We start from the raw sequence: 19,606 nt of genomic DNA on the forward strand, positions 1-19,606 counted from the left end.
CCAGCCGGCTGGAAGCACATATAAAACATTAATTTTCCTAAGATTCCAGTATCACTCTTTTGAGCTTTTCAATTTTCTTTGCATTTTTCTAATTGTTTCCTTTTCTCATAAACATGAACGGGCCTTATTTTAAAAGACTTCATTCTGTGGCTAGAGGTGACACAATAAGCAGAAACCACTTGACCATGAATTTAAGTAAATGTTACATTAAAGAACAATTAAGGAGTGACCTATATGTGACCATTGCCATCATTAATGGATAACATCTGGCAGACTTTTGAATATATAAAACCAAAATATTGTATTCCCCAGAGGGATCTGACTGTTACTTTGAAAGATTACTGTGTTTTCATACTTTATAATTCACCACAGCAAAGAAAAACAGAATGTCTACCAAAACAGGAGTAAATTTCTGGAGTGAAGTAGAACTAATGTAAAGAGTTTTACCTTTGCATTAAAAGTGGCTGATGAGAAGATCCATAGTGCATGGTGACACTTTAAAGACAGCACCCGAAATGAGAGCCTGTGTACCCATCTTTCCAAAACAGTCATTAGATTTAATATCTGATCCAGTAATATATTTTTTTTGACCTGGTATCAATATTCTGCTGGGTTTTACACCTGCTCAAATCCTGAATAAAGATAGTCAGCTCAGGGTATTAGTACATACTTCAAACCCCATAAAATTACTAGTAACTTTGGCTGTTTTTGAGTAGTGCTTCTCAATCTACTTCCACTTGTTAGCCACAGAACTAATTGGTTTATTATTGTCCCATGCGCCAAGGCACAGTGAAAAATTTTGTTTTGCTTGCTATCCATAGGGATCATATCATCATATTAGTACAGTGAGAAAGTACAAATAGTGCAGGAACTGCAAGATATTGTAAATCTATGCGTTAAAGTGGACTTTAAAAGCAATTGTATCATCAGGCAATTACAATTGAACATTGCATGGAATCCCTGCCACAGTGAACTAACAAAGGTATATTTTCGCAAGGGCGATTAAGCCAGAGAAATCTATACAGTATTTAGTGTATTGTTCCTGACCAAAGATAACTAATGCTTCCATATCTTCTTTCAACCAACTCATCATTCTCCTATGTTTAACATTTGGAATAAAATGAGTTTCTTATACCAAAGTTTACCTGTATTGCAGTCTTAAAGTAATAAAGAAAACCATCAGTATTTAAAGATTATGGGTTCAATAAAATGTACAGATACACATAAGTAGGTATGACTTGCAATCGATGGATTATGTGGAGCTTTGGTCAATATTCATTTTACAAATTACACAAGAGGATAGGATGACCTTGTGCTTGATTTCCACAGTATGAGCTATGACAACCTGAATAAGCTGTGCCCTGCATGCTGACACTGCACTGTGGGGAGATTCTGTCAAATGACCTTGACACTTTCCCCAGGAAGTAACACAAGCCTATCAAATCCTTTCTTGATGAATTTATGTATTTATTGTATCTATTCAACTTGATAATGAAGAAATTTAGATATCAAAATTTCCATCTAAGAAAAGAAGATCTACTCCCTGGAATGAAGAATAACTTGCCTTTTCTGTCTAAAACCATAAAATTCAGTCTGATTTCCTAGAGCTGGAGCGGAAACTGCAGCATTAGTTGATGTAGGTGATTTGAAGGGTAATATGTGTAGGCAGATAATTATTTCATTTCCTCGATCAGTCTCAGAATTAGAGTTGTATCTGTGGCCAAGTGAGGGGGAGAATTATTTTGTTTAAGTGGGATTCCTTTCACTAAATGGATTTTGGATTGATCATTTACTTTAAAAAATTGACAGATGGATATGTGTCCAGACCTATTAAAGGACCAAAGATGTTCTAGACATCTAGCTCTGTTCCATTCATTGAGCATGGGCAATTTGTAAGGTTACCTCCTCTCTATTATTATACTGAGTTGTAGCTAACTAACAACGGTTTGCTCATTTCACTGTAGCAGTAGCCTAAGGGGTTATTTGGCAGTACTGATGGGAACCTTCAAGAGGAACACAATCTTGTCATTGGGTTTGCAGGCTTTCGTGTCTCATTGACCTGGAGAGCTATGCTGGCTGGAGTCAGGGCTTTGTGCTTTGGGCCTTGGTAGGGTCACCCATGTCACAGGTTAAAGGGTAGGGGCCAGACTAACAGTGGTCCACTGGTCCTCCAGGTTCAGGGCTTCAGCTCAGGGCTAACAACCTTGACTGGTCAAAGAAAACTGTTACAGAAACAGTAACGAGGAATACTTCTACATTTGAGTGTGATGGTATTCCTGAGTCTCTACTCAGAACTTGTGTGACTGACAGTAGTGAAAACCATGAGGAAAACCTGACATGATGAAGGAAGCCCTGAACACTGTCAGAGGTGGAGGGCCATCATTGCTACCCTAAACACCAGTGGCATAATGGGCAGTAAGTATTGGTGGGAAGAGCAGCACTCCACTCTTCCAAGAAAGGAAGGAAGCAGAGGAAAGGAAACTATAGGCTAGTTAGTCTGACCTCAGTAGTTAGGAAGATGTTGGAGTCAATTATTAAGGATGAGGTCCTAGGGTACTTGATGGCACATGACAAAATAGGCCACAGTCAGCATGAATTCCTCAGGGGAAAATCTTGTCTGACAAGGGTAAGGGGAAGGGTCAGGTACTAGAGAGTACCCCAGTGGCTGTGCCCCTTGACAATAAGTACTCCTGTTTGAGTACTGTTGGGGGGGGGGGGGGAACAGCTTACCTGCAGGAAGCAACAGTGGCTGTGCCTCTGGCACAGAGTCTGGCCCTGTAGCTCAGAAGGGTAGGGAAAGGAAGAGGAGGGCAATAGTAATAGGGGACTCTATAGTTAGGGGGTCAGATAGGTGATTCTGTGGATGCAGTCAGGAGAGCTGGATGGTAGTTTGCCTCCCTGGTGCCAGGGTCCGGGATGTTTCTGATCGCATCCAAGATATCCTGAAGTGGGAGGGTGAGGAGCCAGAGGTCGTGGTACATATAGGTACCAATGACATAGGTAGGAAAAGGGAAGAGGTCCTGAACAGAGAATATAGGGAGTTAGGAAGGGAGTTGAGAAGAAGGACCGCAAAGGTAGTAATCTCGGGACTACTGCCTGTGCCACGCGACAGTGAGAGTAGGAATGGAATGAGGTGGAGGATAAATGCATGGCTGAGGGATTGGAACAGGGGGCAGGGATTCAAGTTTTTGGATCATTGGGACCTCTTTTGGTGCAGCTGTGACCTGTACAAAAAGGATGGGTTGCACTTGAATCCTAGGGGGACCAATATCCTGGTGGGGAGATTTGTGAAGGCTATAGAGGAGACTTTAAACTAGAATGGTTGGGGGGTGGGAATCAAATTGAGGAGACTAGAAGAGAGGAAGTTAGTGCACAAATAGAGAAAGCTAGTAGACAGTGTGTGAGGGAGGATAGGCAGGGGACAGAGGACGGGAGCACACAGACCGAAGATGTAGGGGAGAAGGAAGAAAAAGATAACAAAGTTGTTTGCTCCATTAGGAATAAACAGAGAGTAAGAGGTGGAGAGTTTCTTAAACACATATATTTTAATGCTAGGAGCAGTGTAAGAAAGGTGGATGAGCTTAGAGCATGGATTGATACCTGGAAATATGATGTTGCAGCTATTAGTGAAACATGGTTGCAGGAGGGGTGTGATTGGCAACTCAATATTCCTGGATTTCGTTGCTTCAGGTGTGATAGAATCGGAAGGGCAAGAGAGGGCGGTGTTGCATTGCTTGTCAGAGAAAATATAACAGCGGTGCTTTGGCAGGATAGATTAGAGGACTTGTCTAGGGAGGCTATTTGGGTGTAATTGAGGAATGGGAAAGGTGTAGTGATGCTTATAGGGGTGTATTATAGACCACCTAATGGGAAGCGAGAATTGGAGGAGCAAATTTGTAAGGAGATAGCAGATATTTGAAGTAAGCACAAGGTTGTGATTGTGGGAGATTTTAATTTTCCACACATTGACTGGGAAGCCCATTCTGTAAAAGGGCTGGATGGTTTGGAGTTTGTAAAATGTGTGCAAGATAGTTTTCTGCAGCAATACATAGAGGTACCAACTAGAGAAGGGGCAGTGTTGGATCTCCTGTTAGGGAATGAGATAGGGCAGGTGACTGAGGTATGCGTTGGGGAGCACTTCGGGTCCAGTGATCACAATACCATTAGTTTCAATATAATTATGGAGAAGGATAGGACTGGACTCAGGGTTGAGATTTTTGATTAGAGAAAGGCTAACTTTGAGGAGATGTGAAAGGATTTAGAAGGAGTGGATTGGGACAATTTGTTTTATGGGAAGGATGTAATAGAAAAATGGAAGTCATTTAAAGGTGAAATTTTGAGGGTACAGGATCTTTATGTTCCTGTTAGGTTGAAAGGAAAGGTTAAAAGTTTGGGAGAGCCATGGTTTTCAAGGGATATTGGAAACTTGGTTCGGAAAAAGAGAGGGATCTACAATAAATACAGGCAGCTTGGAGTAAATGAGGTGCTCGAGGAATGTAAAGAATGTAAAAAGAATCTTAAGAAAGAAATTACAAAACTAAAAGAAGATATGAGGCTGCTTTGGAAAGTAAGGTGAAAATAAATCCAAAGGGTTTCTACAGTTATATTAATAGCAAAAGGATAGTGAGGGATAAAATTGGTCCCTTAGAGAATCAGAGTGGACGGCTATGTGTGGAGCCAAAAGAGATGGGGGAGATTTTGAACAATTTCTTTTCTTCGGTATTCACTAAGGAGAAGGATATTGAATTGTGTAAGGTAAAGGAAACAAGAAGGGTAGTTATGGAAAATATGATGATTAAGGAAGAGGAAGTACTAGCACTTTTAAGGAATATAAAAGTGGGTAAGTCTCTGGGTCCGGACAGGATATTCCCTAGGACCTTGAGGGAAGTTAGTGTGGAAATATCAGGGGCTCTGACAGAAATATTTCAAATGTCATTAGAAACGGGGATGGTGCCGGAAGATTGGCATATTGCTCATGTTTTTCCATAGAGTAAAGCTAGCAATTATGGGCCTGTGAGTTTGACGTCAGTGGTGGGTAAATTGATGGAAAGTATTGTTAGAGATGGCATATATAATTATCTGGATAGACAGGGTTTGATTAGGAACAGTCAACATGGATTTGTGTGTGGAAGGTCATGTCTGACAAATCTTATTGAATTTTTTGAAGAGGTTACTAGGAAAGTTGACGAGGGTAAAGCAGTGGATGTTGTCTATATGGACTTCAGTAAGGCCTTTGACAAGGTTCCACATGGAAGGTTAGTTAGGAAGGTTCAATCGTTAGGTATTAATATCGAAGTAGTGAAATGGATTCAGCAGTGGCTGGGTGGGAGATGCCAGAGAGTAGTGGTGGATAACTGTGTGTCAGATTGGAGGATGGTGTCTAGTGGTGTGCCTCAGGGATCTGTACTGGGTCCAATGTTGTTTGTCATATATATTAATGATCTGGATGATGGGGTGGTAAATTGGATTAGTAAGTATGCAGATGATACGAAGATAGGTGGAGTTGTGGATAATGAAGTAGGATTTCAAAGCTTGCAGAGAGATTTAGACCACTTAGAAGAGTGGGCTGAAAGATGGCAAATGGAGTTTAATGCTGATAAATGTGAGGTGCTACATTTTGGTAGGACTAATCAAAATAGGACATACATGGTAAATGGTAGGGCACTGAAGAATGCAGTAAAACAGAGGGATGTAGGGATAATGGTGCATAGTTCCCTGAAGGTGGAATCTCATGTGGATAGGGTGGAGAAGAAAGCTTTCGGTATGCTGGCCTTTATAAATCAGAGCATTGAGTACAGGAGTTGGGATGTAATGTTGAAATTGTATATGGCATTGGTAAGGCCAAAGTTGGAGTATCGTGTACAGTTCTGGTCACCGAATTATAGGAAAGATGTCAATAAAACTGAAGGAGTACAGAGGAGATTTACTAGATTGTTGCCTGGGTTTCATCTCCTAAGTTACAGAGAAAGGTTGAACAAGTTGGGTCTTTATTCTTTGGAGCGTAGAAGGTTGAGGGGAGATTTGATAGAGGTATTTAGAATTATGAGGGGATTAGACAAAGTTGATGTGGATAGGCTTTTTCCATTGAGAGTGGGGGAGATTCAAACAAGAGGACATGAGTTGAGAGTTAAAGGGCAAAAGTTTAGCGGTAACATGAGGGGGAACTTCTTTACTTAGAGAGTGGTAGCTGTGTGGAGTGAGCTTCCAGCAGAAGTAGTTGAGGCAGATTCGATGATGTCATTTAAAGTTAAATTGGATAGATATATGGACAGGAAAGGAATGGAGAGTTATGGGCTGCGTGCAGGTCGGTGGGACTAGGTGAGAGTAAGAGTTCGGCACGGACTACAAGGGCCGAGATGGCCTGTTTCCATGCTGTAATTGTTATATGGTTATATAGTTATAACCAAATCTGTCGGAGTTCTTCGAAGAAATAACAAGCACGATAGAGACAAAGGAAAATTGGTTGCTGTTGTATATTTGGATTTTCAGAAGGTCACTGACAAGGTGTCACACATGAGGCTACTTAACAAACTATGAGCCCATGGTATTACAGTGAAGGTTCTAGCATGGATAAAGCAGTGGCTAACTAGCAGTAGGCAAAGAGTGGGAATAAATGGAGGCCTTTCTGGTTGACTGCGGATGACTAGTGATGTTCCACAGGAGTCTGTGTTGGGACCGATTCTTTTTATGTTACATGTTAATGGTTTGGATGATGAAATTGATGGCTTTGTGCGTAAAGTTTACAGATGATACAAAGATAGGTGGAGGGGCAGGTAGTTTTGAGGAAATAGAGAGGCTACAGAAGGACTCATACAGATTAGGAGAAGGGGCAATGAAATGGCAGATGGAATACAGTGCCAGGAAGTGTATGGTCATGCACTTTGATAGAAGAAATAAAAGGGTTGATTCTTTTCTAAATGGAGGGAAAATACAAAAAACTGAGGCACAAAGGGACTTGGGAGTCCTTGTGCAGGATTTCTCTTTCTTTCTTTTTAAATCTTTTTATTGAATAAGTATACAAAAAGCTAAGCCATATAGGCACTAATACACTGTTAGAATATAATAAAATTACAGGAGATATTAATACAGAAAAAAAGTGATACAAACAATGTAATTTAAACATAACATACTAAGGTAACATAATAGTATACTAATTTTTATATATATATATCAATAGAGAAAAGGAAACCCCCCCCCCCCAAAAAAACCCACCGTGCAACTAAACTAAAAGCAAAGCAAAGCAATGGGCTAGCTTGGAACCAAGTAGAGTTAAAGAACTTAAAATCACGCCCTCAAACCCGACCTCCATTAAAAACAGTAAAAAAAAATCAAGAAGGGTATATAAATATGGAGCAAAAAAGAGAAGAAAAAAAATTACATTAAATGAAAATATTGAATAAAAGAGCTCCAAGTCTGTTCAAATTTAAGTGAGGAATCATAAAGATTGCTTCTAATTTTCTCCAAATTCAAGCATAATATCGTCTGAGAAAACCAAAAAAAGGTGGTTGGCAGGATTTCTCTAAAGGTTAATTTGCAGGTTGAGTCTGTGGTGAGGAAGGCAAATGCGATGTTAACATTCATTTCAAGAGGACTAGAATAAAATAGCAAGGATGTAATGTGGAGACTTTATAAAACACTGGTGAGGCCTTACTTGGAGTATTATGAGCAGTTCTGGCCCTCTTATCTTAGAAAGGATGTGCTGAAACTGGACAGGGTTCAAAGGACTTTCACGAAAATGATTCCAGGATTGAATAGCTTGTCATGGTCAAAGCAGTGCAATGCAGGCTAACGAAAGCTCAATTGTGTGGAAAAGTGCAGAGGTAGTGAGGCTGAAAACAGGAGGAGAGAATAAGAAAGTAACTTTAGAGGTTGAAGCAAAAAGGCAACGATAATCATTGACCATTGGCCATAACGGGAAGAAAGACAGATGCAGCCATTAAGAATGTAGCCAGACTGCATGTAGGGACAGAGTGGGGAAGGGAGAGTGTCGGGGAAACAAAGGGGCAGTCTCTGCTTTAGAAGATATTGTAAAAAGATCGAGAACAGCAAGGCTACTGGGTTGATGGTGGGAGAAGCAGAAAGCTGTCAAAGAGGAAAGAGGATAAAAACCATAGGGCAGGCTGTAGAAAAGGAACCCATGGTAATAAGGAGACAAAAATCAGGGTGAAAATGAAGAACACAGTTAAATTTACAGATCAGGTTAACTGGATTACAAAACTAAAACGTGATGAAATTACAAACTAAAGAGGAAACTTTAAACGTAGCAATTTAAATTACATTCAAAGTCAAAAAATTCTAGTGGCAAAAGAGAAACAGAATGGCAGATTTCAGTAAATGCTAATTTTATGGCTCTATAAAGCACGGTGCCATAATACAAATGGAACATAATTCCCTTCCAACCTTCTCAACAGACAGTTACACTTTACACAAATCTAAAATATATTGCAGATACAGATTTACATTTACAAATAGTCTAACATTAGGCTAGTAGTTTACAATTAACTAAACCTTTTTCTTGACCTTAAGATATTGGTTCTGCTCGCAGAAATGGATTACACACATAATTAAAATCTTTATTGTAAAAGTGAAGCCACATTCTTTGGCAAGTGTTCTGACTGACTGGGCCCCATTCACTACTGGATCTGATTAGCTTAAGGTGCTAGGAACATGGTTTGGAGAAGTTGGACATGAACTTAAAACCAGGTGGTGTTTGCAACCAAGGTAATACACACTTTGCAAGAGGAACCCCCTTTCTGTTACAGGAAAGAACCTAGTCATCATATGTTGGATACTTTTATAGTTTATCTAGAGATCAAAACTGGATCTGCCCGTAAAGGCATAATGCATGAATTTCCAGTGGAAGGATAAATAATGTTGGCAATTGACCCTCAGCCTGAGTGGGACCACAGGCTGTATATAGACCCTGGGTACAATTACAAGCTGAAGTTCAATTCCAGAACATGACTGAACTGTCTACCCATTGTAGAAAAGTATGTGTAGGAAAACACCTTTGACCAGACGTTCATCAGAGTGCTCTACACAAAATAGCCCTGTAGTTGGTGACTTCTATCAGGTGGTTCTCCAAGCAAACTGTCAATCATTTGGAAAAATACTGCATTACCAGAATTTTCAATGAGTACCAAGACATTTCTGGTCTACTGATAAGAAGGACCCTCTGACAGATCCTCCACACACAAGCAGAGCTGCAGCAACTTGAAATGGCTGTGCATCCACCTCCCTCTGAAAGGCCAAATTATAAAAAAAGATATGGAAAGAAGATCTGTGGTCTTTGTTGAAGTTAATCCTTTACAGACAACTAACACAGAATCTGTGGTGTCTGGATTATTCCCAAAGATACACAATGACAAAAGAATAATTTACAGCTATAGGTTTGTCACCTTAGTGAATGGTTCTCTTTAATCTGCCCAAAACCTGTTGGTCTTCCAGTATAAGGCACTGTCTGTAGCCAAATGTTGCAATTGGTACAGGACTAAGGTACCCTGAGACACATTGAAACCTGGTGCAGACACCAGAAAATCTCTATGGCAAAGCTGGACCCTATGTATACAAAATGTTGCACATGGCTCTTGGAAATAAAGGGAAACAAAATTTGACCTGATGGACATAATGTAAATCTTCTTTGTAAATGGAATGGAATAAATTCACAGTAGAAGACATACAAAGATTCTAAATTATGTTTACAGATTTATCAAAAAAGCATTTATTGGGGGAAAAATCTGCAGCACTTACCTGTGCCAAAGTTCTATCAAATATTCTATTAGTTGCAGCAATACATCTCACTGAATATGGACATAAGTAAACTTTGGAAGCCATTATTAACATTATTAACTCGCATATACTAAGTTTTTTGATACCAGTCTGTAAAATTCCTATTTTAAAGCACATCAAAAATTATATACAGGTAAATTGCAGCAATTGTTTGTTATTCTGAGTCATATTACATGAACATACAGTACACATTAGTTTTTTTCACACAACTAAAGCTTGTGAAAGGGCATTCATAAGAGCAATTACATTTCAGCTGTCACAGCCTTCATTGCATGTTAAATTATGCTGCACTGATGGAAAATTTAATACAATCTTAATGAAATGACTATTGCTAAGATTTCAGTCCACTATATTTTGAAGAGCTTACCACAAATCACAAAAAAACACAATAAGATTTTGGAAGCAGAAGAAAACTGCATAATTTTGCACTTCTTATGTAATTGAAAACAAATAAAAGAACAAGGCAGATCACACTTAAGAAATAATTCCCTGTAACTGGAACACAAATAAATGTAAAGTTGTAATTCAAACTCCAAACATAATCCAATCCCTTAACATAATAACTGTTTGACAAAATTGTAGTACTGTACTTACAGTCTTTACCGTTGTAATTATGCCATACTGCATGTCTCTCTCCCCACTTACGTTATTTTTCATCCAATAAACTGCACACTAAACTGAAATACTGTTAAACACAATGATAAGTCATAGATATTTTATAGCTATTTTTTTCAAAATTGTTACAAGATGGAAGCTCTTAAAATATAATCTTTAAATAAGGTAAATGTCTCAGGTTTGTCATCATGTTAATTTATTCTAGAAGAGGGAAGTGACAAATTCTGGGAACAGTTTAAGAAAGAGATTGGCAGAAATATTTTAATCAGTTCACTGCTCATGTACAAATATTGGAGGTTCTAGGGTTTAATGCTTTTAAGTGAAGCTTCCAACACCATTAAGTTTTAAATAATACAAATACTGTATCACAATTCTCTTACTTTCAATTAAGTTATTTTGGTATCTGTTTTTTGTTACCAGTTCTGGAAGGAAACACAGCATTATGTTTCCTGGCTTGAAGAGATTTTATTAGAGCTTCTCCATTCCAATCCAAAGTACTTTCTAATCAGCAGACCAGGGGTTGGATTAGAACACTATCTGCTTAAGTATACAAATGCTTACATCAACAGTGAGTAAAATCAAATAGGATGCTAAATTGACAGCCAAGCCAAACTAGCATGTTTATCAAGCGTGGAGAAGGCTAAAATTGTCCCACTGACTTCACATGTCTGAGAAGCTCTGCATCTCTAGCCAGTCAGTACAATTCTTCTTCCAAACCCTGGATATATTTATATCTCCAATTTCGGATTGAGTTACCCTAAACAGAATAAATAACAGAGATTAAAGGTGTATGTTGTTGATACATTTAATCAGACTATAATTGTCTTCAGCCTGTCTTTGTATAAAATAGTTTTTAGGATTGGATATATACTAATATCTATGGTGTAAGTGAAAGATGTGTTTAATACTTCCAGCTGTTTTCTAAAATATTGAAATAACTTCCCTATTTCTAAAGCAAATTGTTATGTATTAAAGTGATTTTTATTACTCTGAATACAATGAAAAAAAGAAATTGAGGTACAACAGTATTCCAAAGTTGATTTAGTCACCTAATTTCTTTCCCAAAGGAGATTAAAATAAAGAACATGGAAAGTAATATTAGAATCTACATAATCTCTTGAAAGCACAGATATCTGAACAGCCTAATGCAGCAAAATTGTATATAATAATTTAACACTGCATACTTAGGAATAATTTTTGTACATGTCCATTTATGTAAAAAGTAGTGGTATGGTTAAATTAATGTATGAATACCAAATTAAAATTCAAGTTCTCAAAGGATTACATCAAACATTTTCAAGAACATGCCATATTAAAACATTGAAAATAAAAAAGGTAAATGCTGGAAGTGGCAGTGAATGGAGAACAGAAAGGATAGATCAAGGAAAAAGAGTGCCCAGTCATTACATAATGTTTCCAGAATTTGGTCACAAATAATAACAGACTTGTTTCATGCTCAGCGTAACTGGACCTGATTCAGCTACCTTCTTCAGAGTGGCACTGTTTCTTCACCAATAAATGTACTTCTTATATTATGGTAAGGAACTCAGTTTAAGTCACAGATCCCAAATAAAGCATTATTTTTTAAAATTTAGTTCAAAATAATAGAATGTATCTGGACAGGCTTTTGATTGTATATATTATGTATATATATGTATATATATGTGTGTGTGTGTGTGTGTATATATATGTGTGTGTGTATGTATATATGTATATGTATATATATGTGTATATATATGTATATACATATGTATATATATAAATGTATATATTACGTATATACATTTCATAAGTTCAATTAACGAGGAACATAGGTAAAATTTATGTAAGAACAATTCAATTGGTAACCTGGAACCAGCTGATAATTGTTAAATTTTTGTAAGAGCAATTCAATTCATAACCTGAAACCAGCTGATAATCAAGCAACACACATCAAAGTTGCTGGTGAACGCAGCAGGCCAGGCAGCATCTCTAGGAAGAGGTACAGTCGATGTTTCAGGCCAAGACCCTTCGTCAGGACTAACTGAAGGAAGAGTTAGTAAGAGATTTGAAAGTGGGAGGGGGAGGGGGAGATAATTGTTAAATTTTTGTAGGAACAATTCAATTCATAACCTGAAACCAGCTGATATTTGGAAAATTTTTGAGATGTTTGCAGGAATTAGATGGACCAGCCATTCAGTTTCTATAGTGTGCTGATATACGATGTAAGCTAGAAAACAAAAGTCATTATCAATTGCTACTTAACACAAATTTATACTTTCAGAAGAATTGCACAGTGTTATGGTTTTGCTTGTCTACTCCCATGCTGCTGAAGAATTCAACTTAACTGTAGTTACAGTACAAGAAAACAATAAAGATGCTTCATTTAGCTTTGCTCCCAAATAAAAATATGTATGATTTTTTTTCAATTTTCTGCAACTGCTTAGATACTACCTTCAAAGAGAAATTTTTGAAGAAGGTGTTTAATCAGCTAATACAACTTGGTGCCTTCAATCCCAATTGCTCTTAGCTGTAATCTGTCCGTTGCTTAATTTAATTTTCTGACAATGGAAGTTTTCTATTTTCATTACCATGGTTGCAAAGCATAGAGCATCAAAATGTTGCACAATATTTATCTGTTAGAATATTTAACATGCTTCAGCAGTGAGCTTAAACAGAATAGATGACTGGGGACATATAAATACTGCCCTCTTAAAATGTTTATTTAGATTTGTCATTATTTACTGGCTGTAGGCCAAATTACTTACTTTTGCACCTGCAGCACATTTACTGAGCTATCAGGGAAGCAACCACCCTGGCTGCAATTGTGCTGGTGGCCAATCCATTTCTGAAGTTTAAGACAAGAGCACTGGAACGTGGTAGTAGTAAGGTGCAACGTGGAAAAACTAAAGACCACTATAAACAATGTCTCAACTCAGTTGAAGAGTATGGAGACATAAGAAACTGTAACACACTGGATCTGGTACAAAAAAAAAACAAACTGCTGGAAGAACCCAGTGGATATACTAGCATCTGTAGAGTCAAAGGGATGGTCGACATTTCAGGTTGTGATCCTGAGTCAGTCCTGAGTTCTTCCAGTAGTTTTCTTTTGCTTAAATAAAGAGGAAGCATTTTACTCTCAAACATTATTTCTTTCTTTGAGTTTTACCTTTTCTTATACACATCATTAACTCTCTGCAGGATCATAAGCTGATAAGGACTAGCCCTGCCCCGCAGAAGCTTATCCTTTGTCAGACAGCAATGTTCCTGTGCTGATAGTGGAAGTGATGGATAAATATATGACAGAAGATCATCCAGCTGTCTGATAATTGCCAGTGGTAGGGTCATAACAGGGTGCAGGGAATGGACAGTATAAAGTAAAAATTTAAAAAGATGCATTCAGGAAGTTTATTGCAACACAACTGAAGAAAATGACATACTCTCTAGACATCAGACATAATCCACCAATATAACAATGGACTCATGATTGAACATTTTAGTTGTCCGTTTAACTCAGTACCAAAACTGGCAATTTCTATACCCCAGTGGTCATAAGAATGAGTCAATTGTTTGGTTTGATCATGTCTTCAACGTCTACAAATGGATGATATTCTCCCATTTCTTATAACCTTTAAGTTCACTATTAGGTAATCATGCATAGAGCATTGAAAGCTCCTAATGTGCTTTATGCATGTATGAAACAATCTTGTAGATGTGGGCCATGATAGTAGATGTACACAGCAAGATTATTTGACTGAAAATCGTGCCACCTGATATAATGTGACAAAACACTGGATGTGAGAGATAAGTTTCATTTTAATTATCAGAAAATGGATGAAAGGGAAGAGATGGAAAGCGATTAGAAAAGAACAAAGGAAGGGAAGGAACTTTGGCAACAGAAACAAGACATTTGACAGAGCCTTATGAAAGCATGAGCAAGATAACAGGATGATGATCACTAGAATACAAAACCCTCAATGAAATATTTCTACGCAACAATACCCACTTGAGACGAAACTGAAATAATGTAAACATTTTTGTAGACTATTTAAAAATATTACACAATGCTTTATGGAAAGCCCTCTTATGAAATGATTTGCTTTAAATCTACACTTTGCTAAAACCTCACCAAATATATCAGCTCTAAAAAGTGTAGCAATAAAAGAAGGTTGTAAAATAATTAGAAAAACTAAATCTAGGTACATATTGCAAATACAAAATGAAAGAAAGCATTGCTGTACCAAGCAGTACAATGGACGAAAATTCTAAACACTCCATACCTATCCTAACTAAATACATGAATAGAATTAATCTTATTAATAAATGTTGTTGCAAGTAGTTCACAGTAACATTAGTCACAGTTTATATATTCCAAATGTAAATAAAATATAGTTTTTGACATTGACTATGTGACAATTTCTACAACGAGGACTCATGAGAATATTTAGTTCCTGTTCCATTCGACTACTGTATCCTATAGAACACAGACATACACCTAAGTTTCAGAGAGGATAAAAGTAGCAGCTTTTTTTTTTCTGAATCTGCATGGATTGTGAAGAATACTGTTCCATCTCTTACAAACGTTGCTCATTAGAAAGCACTGTGACAGAAGTCACATGCAGACAGACCAAGAGCTGATGCAACATATATGGTAGACTACAGTGCAGAGTCAGAACAGAGAGAGGCAGAGAGGAGCCTGAGTCAGAGGAACAGAGAAGGTCTGAACAGCCACTGAATTTCTCTCAAAATGTGACTTATCCCTCTTTCTTTCGTATTGTCACATTTTGGATAATCTCCTCCCTGACCAGCAAGGAGGAGAAGGCATTTACTTACATCAAATAACCTTTCTATATACATCTCCTCATTGACCTTATCACGCAGGATATCCTGACTCTGGCGCACAAAGGTCACGTAAGCATCTGCCAAATCCATTCCAGGTTTCTGTTAAGAAAAAGAGAAATATAGAGTCACATGAGGTAAGTGACAATTTTTTTGTATTATTAAGTGTAAAACCCATGAATGAATTCTAGAAGTAAGTGTTCCCACACCAGCTGAACTGTATGCAGCTTATTGAAATGTGAATGAGGATTCTGATGCTAATTGGCGTATTGCTAAAGCAAAGCCTTTTTATTGCTATAATTACATAAACTGACACAAAGCTTTATTGAGCTATATAATCTCAAAGAAATCAGAATTCTATAATTATTTCTAAATTACAAAAAAAAATCTTTTGACGTTACCCAACTTATTTTCTTTATGTATATATATACCTTTCATGTCTATTTCCCGTGTTTTTGCACCTTTTAATATAAAGTGAACACAATTGTAAATAACATATTCCCAGTGGTTTATAGTCTAAATAGCCTTAGTCCACATTCTAATATGTTTTGGATCACTGTAAGGCATATCCCTCGATCTACATTACCATTCAGCTAGGGGACCAAATACAGTTCAATGAGAACAGCAATAGCAAGAGGAAAAGTAACCATAGACCAAGCTGAAATGCCAATATAGCAGGTCAACCCGGATGCTGAATAACAGTGTGCTATAAATAAAGCAAGGCAATCTTAAACCCCAAAAACTACAGTCCTGCTACATCTAATTATGAACGGTGTGGGAGAAATAAAAAGCTAGTGGAGGTGAGGGTGGTGTGAGGAATGAGACTCTGTGAACATCTGACTCCTCAACAACAGTCAAGGCAACTATGTGAGTGCTAAAGACTAAAGCCACAAAACCCTTGGATAGAAGTGCCAAATAGATCTCTAAGCATTTTAAAAGCCAACCATTGGACAAGTCAATTCACTGTTTGTGATATCAAGAAAGAGCTGGGTATACAATAATTATTATGGCCTCCATCCAAGGCTGAACTGCACAAGAACCAGGTAAATCACCATCAAAACAGGAGAAAGCCAGTTTGGCTAACTGTCAAGCCATTGGTCTACATAAACAACCATATAACCACAGGTAGTCTTAGTGCTACCAAGCTGTCTTGGTGACCAATAACCAGCTCTGCAATTCTATGTCTGGAGTGCACTTGGGTTTCTTGGTTTCAGAGTCTATTTCAGCATTGATGCAAAACAAATAAATAGACCAAAAACTGAGTTACTGATGGCAGCAAGGAGACCTGGTAAATGTGAATTCAATGGGAAGCAACCCCGCCCTCCCTTCATTGGTTGAAGTTATATTTCACACTATACTTGTACGTTCCTACAATCATTTCAACTCTAGGAGACTGACACAAAAGTTTTTCAGGGCAGTGCCTAAGGCCTGACCAGCTTTAATTATCTTCAGTTACGTCTTCAATAACTTTTCCTTCATCGTAAGACCAAAGCTGTTTAATTGTATTTGCAAATAGTTGGATAATGAACCAATTGACGTCTTCATACTATAACAGCTAATTACCAATCAATAAAAACGGTAGTATTTATGGCACAGAAATGCCACATAATGACAATCAACAAGAGGGGCTGTAATGACTGAATCTTGATGTGTAATAGTATAATTAACTGATCTCCATCATCAACATCCTGGAGTTGTCTTCAAACAGAAACTTACTTAGATTAACCACATAAAAACAGTGGCAATATCAGTGGGTCAGAGTTTGGTGTCCTGTGATGATTAATTTATTTCCTGACTATCAAAAGCATTTCTACCATCTATAAGGCACTTCAGGACTCTAAAAGAACACTCCTTACTTTCTTGAAAGAGTGCTGGAACAAACAATCCATTTTGGCAGCCTAACCACCACTATACACTGTTGGTACATTGTATTACAGTCTGTAAATACTAGAATTCAACACAATAATTTCCCAAAACCCTTTTGTCAGCAGCTGCCAACTACTGAAAGGCAAGGGCAGCAGTGCAAGGGAACAAAACCTTACAAAACTTACAAAATCTCCTCCAGATCAATACCATCTTGACTTAGAAATCTATCACTGCTCGTCATTGTTAACATGTGAATGTCTTCATAGAAGGATGGCAACATTTCAAGAAGAAGCATGAACAATAAATGCTGGTCTTGTCAATAAAACTTCCATTCCTTCAATGAATTAAACAAAAAAGGGCATTTTAGAGAGGATTGTTTTTGGGCTACCACATGATGTTGATCAGTTAGAAAATTGGACAGCGCATTGGCAGATGTAGTCAATTTGATAAGGATAAAGAGATGCACTTTGGAAGATCAGATAAGGGTTGGGCATGCACATTAAACGGCAGGGACCTTGGAAGTATTGATAAATGCAGGGACCTTGGGATAAATGTCCATAGATCCTTGAATGCAGATGCAGAAGTAGCGTGGTGTCTAAGGCATGTGGGATGCTTGCCTTCATCAGCAATATGAGCAGGGATGTCATATTCTAAAACTTTTGTTAGGCCACAAGGAGTATTATGTCCAGTTCCTCACACTGCTGAAGTGATACAAACATGCTGGAGAGAATGCACACGTGTTTCATCAAGATGTTGTCCAGATTGGAGAATTCCCATTACAAGACAGATTCGGCAGGCTAGATTTGTTTTCTCATGAATGGAGAAGGCTGAGGGGTGACATGATAGAATTATACAAAGTTGTGAGGAGAACAGACAGAGTAGGTGATGGAAGCAGAGACTCTCACAATGTTTAATTGAATTGGCAAGGCATAGAAGGCGTTGTACCAAATGAGGATAAATAATATTAAGGCCTGTGTCTGTGCTGTATGATTCTATGAACCTGTATCAACAGGTAGGTCATATGATCAGGAAGAACCATTCAAATAATAGACAAAGAATGGCGCTTAACCTCAATGGACCAACCAGCTCCTGGCAATCAAATCATGAGCAAAATGTGCATGGACTGACCATCAGTTTATTTGTTATGTTTTCAATAAGGTTGAAGGGTTTTGAATCTGAAATGTACTGTGTAAATCTTAAAATTCAAATCTAGCAAAACTTTGTGGGATCAAACTTTGTAGTTGTAATGATGAGAAACTTCCAGGATTCACCATCATTCTACTGTGAAGCTTACAAGGACTTTGGTTTCCCTGTCATGGGCAGGTAAGGTGGAAATCAAGGCTAGTGTCAATGCTTCACAGTTCCATTTTGCAGCCTTCCCCAAGTAAGACAGAGAGAAATAATTGAGTAATATGGATATTGAAAATTATTCTTGATAGAAAGATCTGCATTCATGTAGTGTCTTTTGTTTCTCAAAGTGTTTTACAGCTAATGGAGTACTTTCAAAATGTAGGACTATTGTAATATAAGTGAAAAACAAACAAGCTCCTACAACAAGTGATAATGATAAAAATCTCACTATTGAAATATTCATTCAGGGTTAAATATTTGTAATACTGCACATAACTCCTAACTTATCTTTAAATTAGTGCTATGTGATCATTTATGTCATTTAGAAGCAATTGGGGATACATTTTAATTATTCAAATGGAAATCTGCTGAAGAGCAGCACCCGTTAGTACTGCACTATAGCACTTGTGTACATGTTCTGAGCTCAAGTTTTTGAGGTGGAACATTCTGCCACTAAGGTACCCTGAAAATTTCTGCATTCTTGTATAGCAATGCCTGACACCTGGTCTGCAATGGATTGCCATTACTGTGAATCTATTGGCTAAGATCATTACCATAACTGTGAATCCATTGGCTAAAATCATTGCCATTACTGTGAATCTATTGGCTAAGATCATTGCCATTACTGTGAATCTATTGGCTAAGACAGGGGTCCCCAACCTTTTTTGCACTGCGGACCGGTTTAATATTGACAATATTCTTGCGGACCAGCCGACCCGTGGGAGGAGGGGGGGTGGTGGGGGTAGGGTTGCCAATGGACAAGAGTATCAGTTAAATACGTTGTGTTTGCCCTGAGAAAGACCACAATGACCATGAAGCCTTGCGCGGGCACCAGTGCGCATGCGTGTACCTGCTGATTTTCTTTCTGCAAATCGTTTCTGGTGATTCTGTTTGGGGGGGGGTGGTGTTAATCACGACTGGAATATAGGTGATAAGTGGCTAATACACTCAATTCCGTTTCTAAAAGGGTTTATCTAACGAATTTAATATTAAACACACAGCGCATATTTTCCTCACATGAATATAGTGATGTCAATTTTCAGGGGAGGACAGGGGAGCTTGAAGTAAGTATTGAATGAACTTCCAGTAGAAGTGGTAGAGACAGGTTCAATATTATCATTTAAAGTTAAATTGGATAGGTATATGGACAGGAAAGGAATGGAGGGTT

The 19,606-nt window shown here is 37.9% G+C and overlaps 1 protein-coding gene across 4 annotated transcripts in view; it reads right to left on the reverse strand.

The window, feature by feature from the left end:
- Positions 1-19,606, reverse strand: part of cadpsa (Ca2+-dependent activator protein for secretion a) — a 511,391-nt gene that overhangs the window by 39,335 nt on the left and 452,450 nt on the right. For all 4 annotated transcript variants that reach the window (XM_072280505.1, XM_072280503.1, XM_072280504.1 and 1 more), the window contains one exon: positions 15,217-15,324. In XM_072280505.1, the coding sequence (XP_072136606.1) occupies positions 15,217-15,324 (108 nt within the window). The remainder of the gene's footprint in view (positions 1-15,216; positions 15,325-19,606) is intronic.

Source organism: Mobula birostris, chromosome 16, assembly GCF_030028105.1.
Source record: "Mobula birostris isolate sMobBir1 chromosome 16, sMobBir1.hap1, whole genome shotgun sequence".
NCBI classification, from domain to species: domain Eukaryota; kingdom Metazoa; phylum Chordata; class Chondrichthyes; order Myliobatiformes; family Myliobatidae; genus Mobula; species Mobula birostris.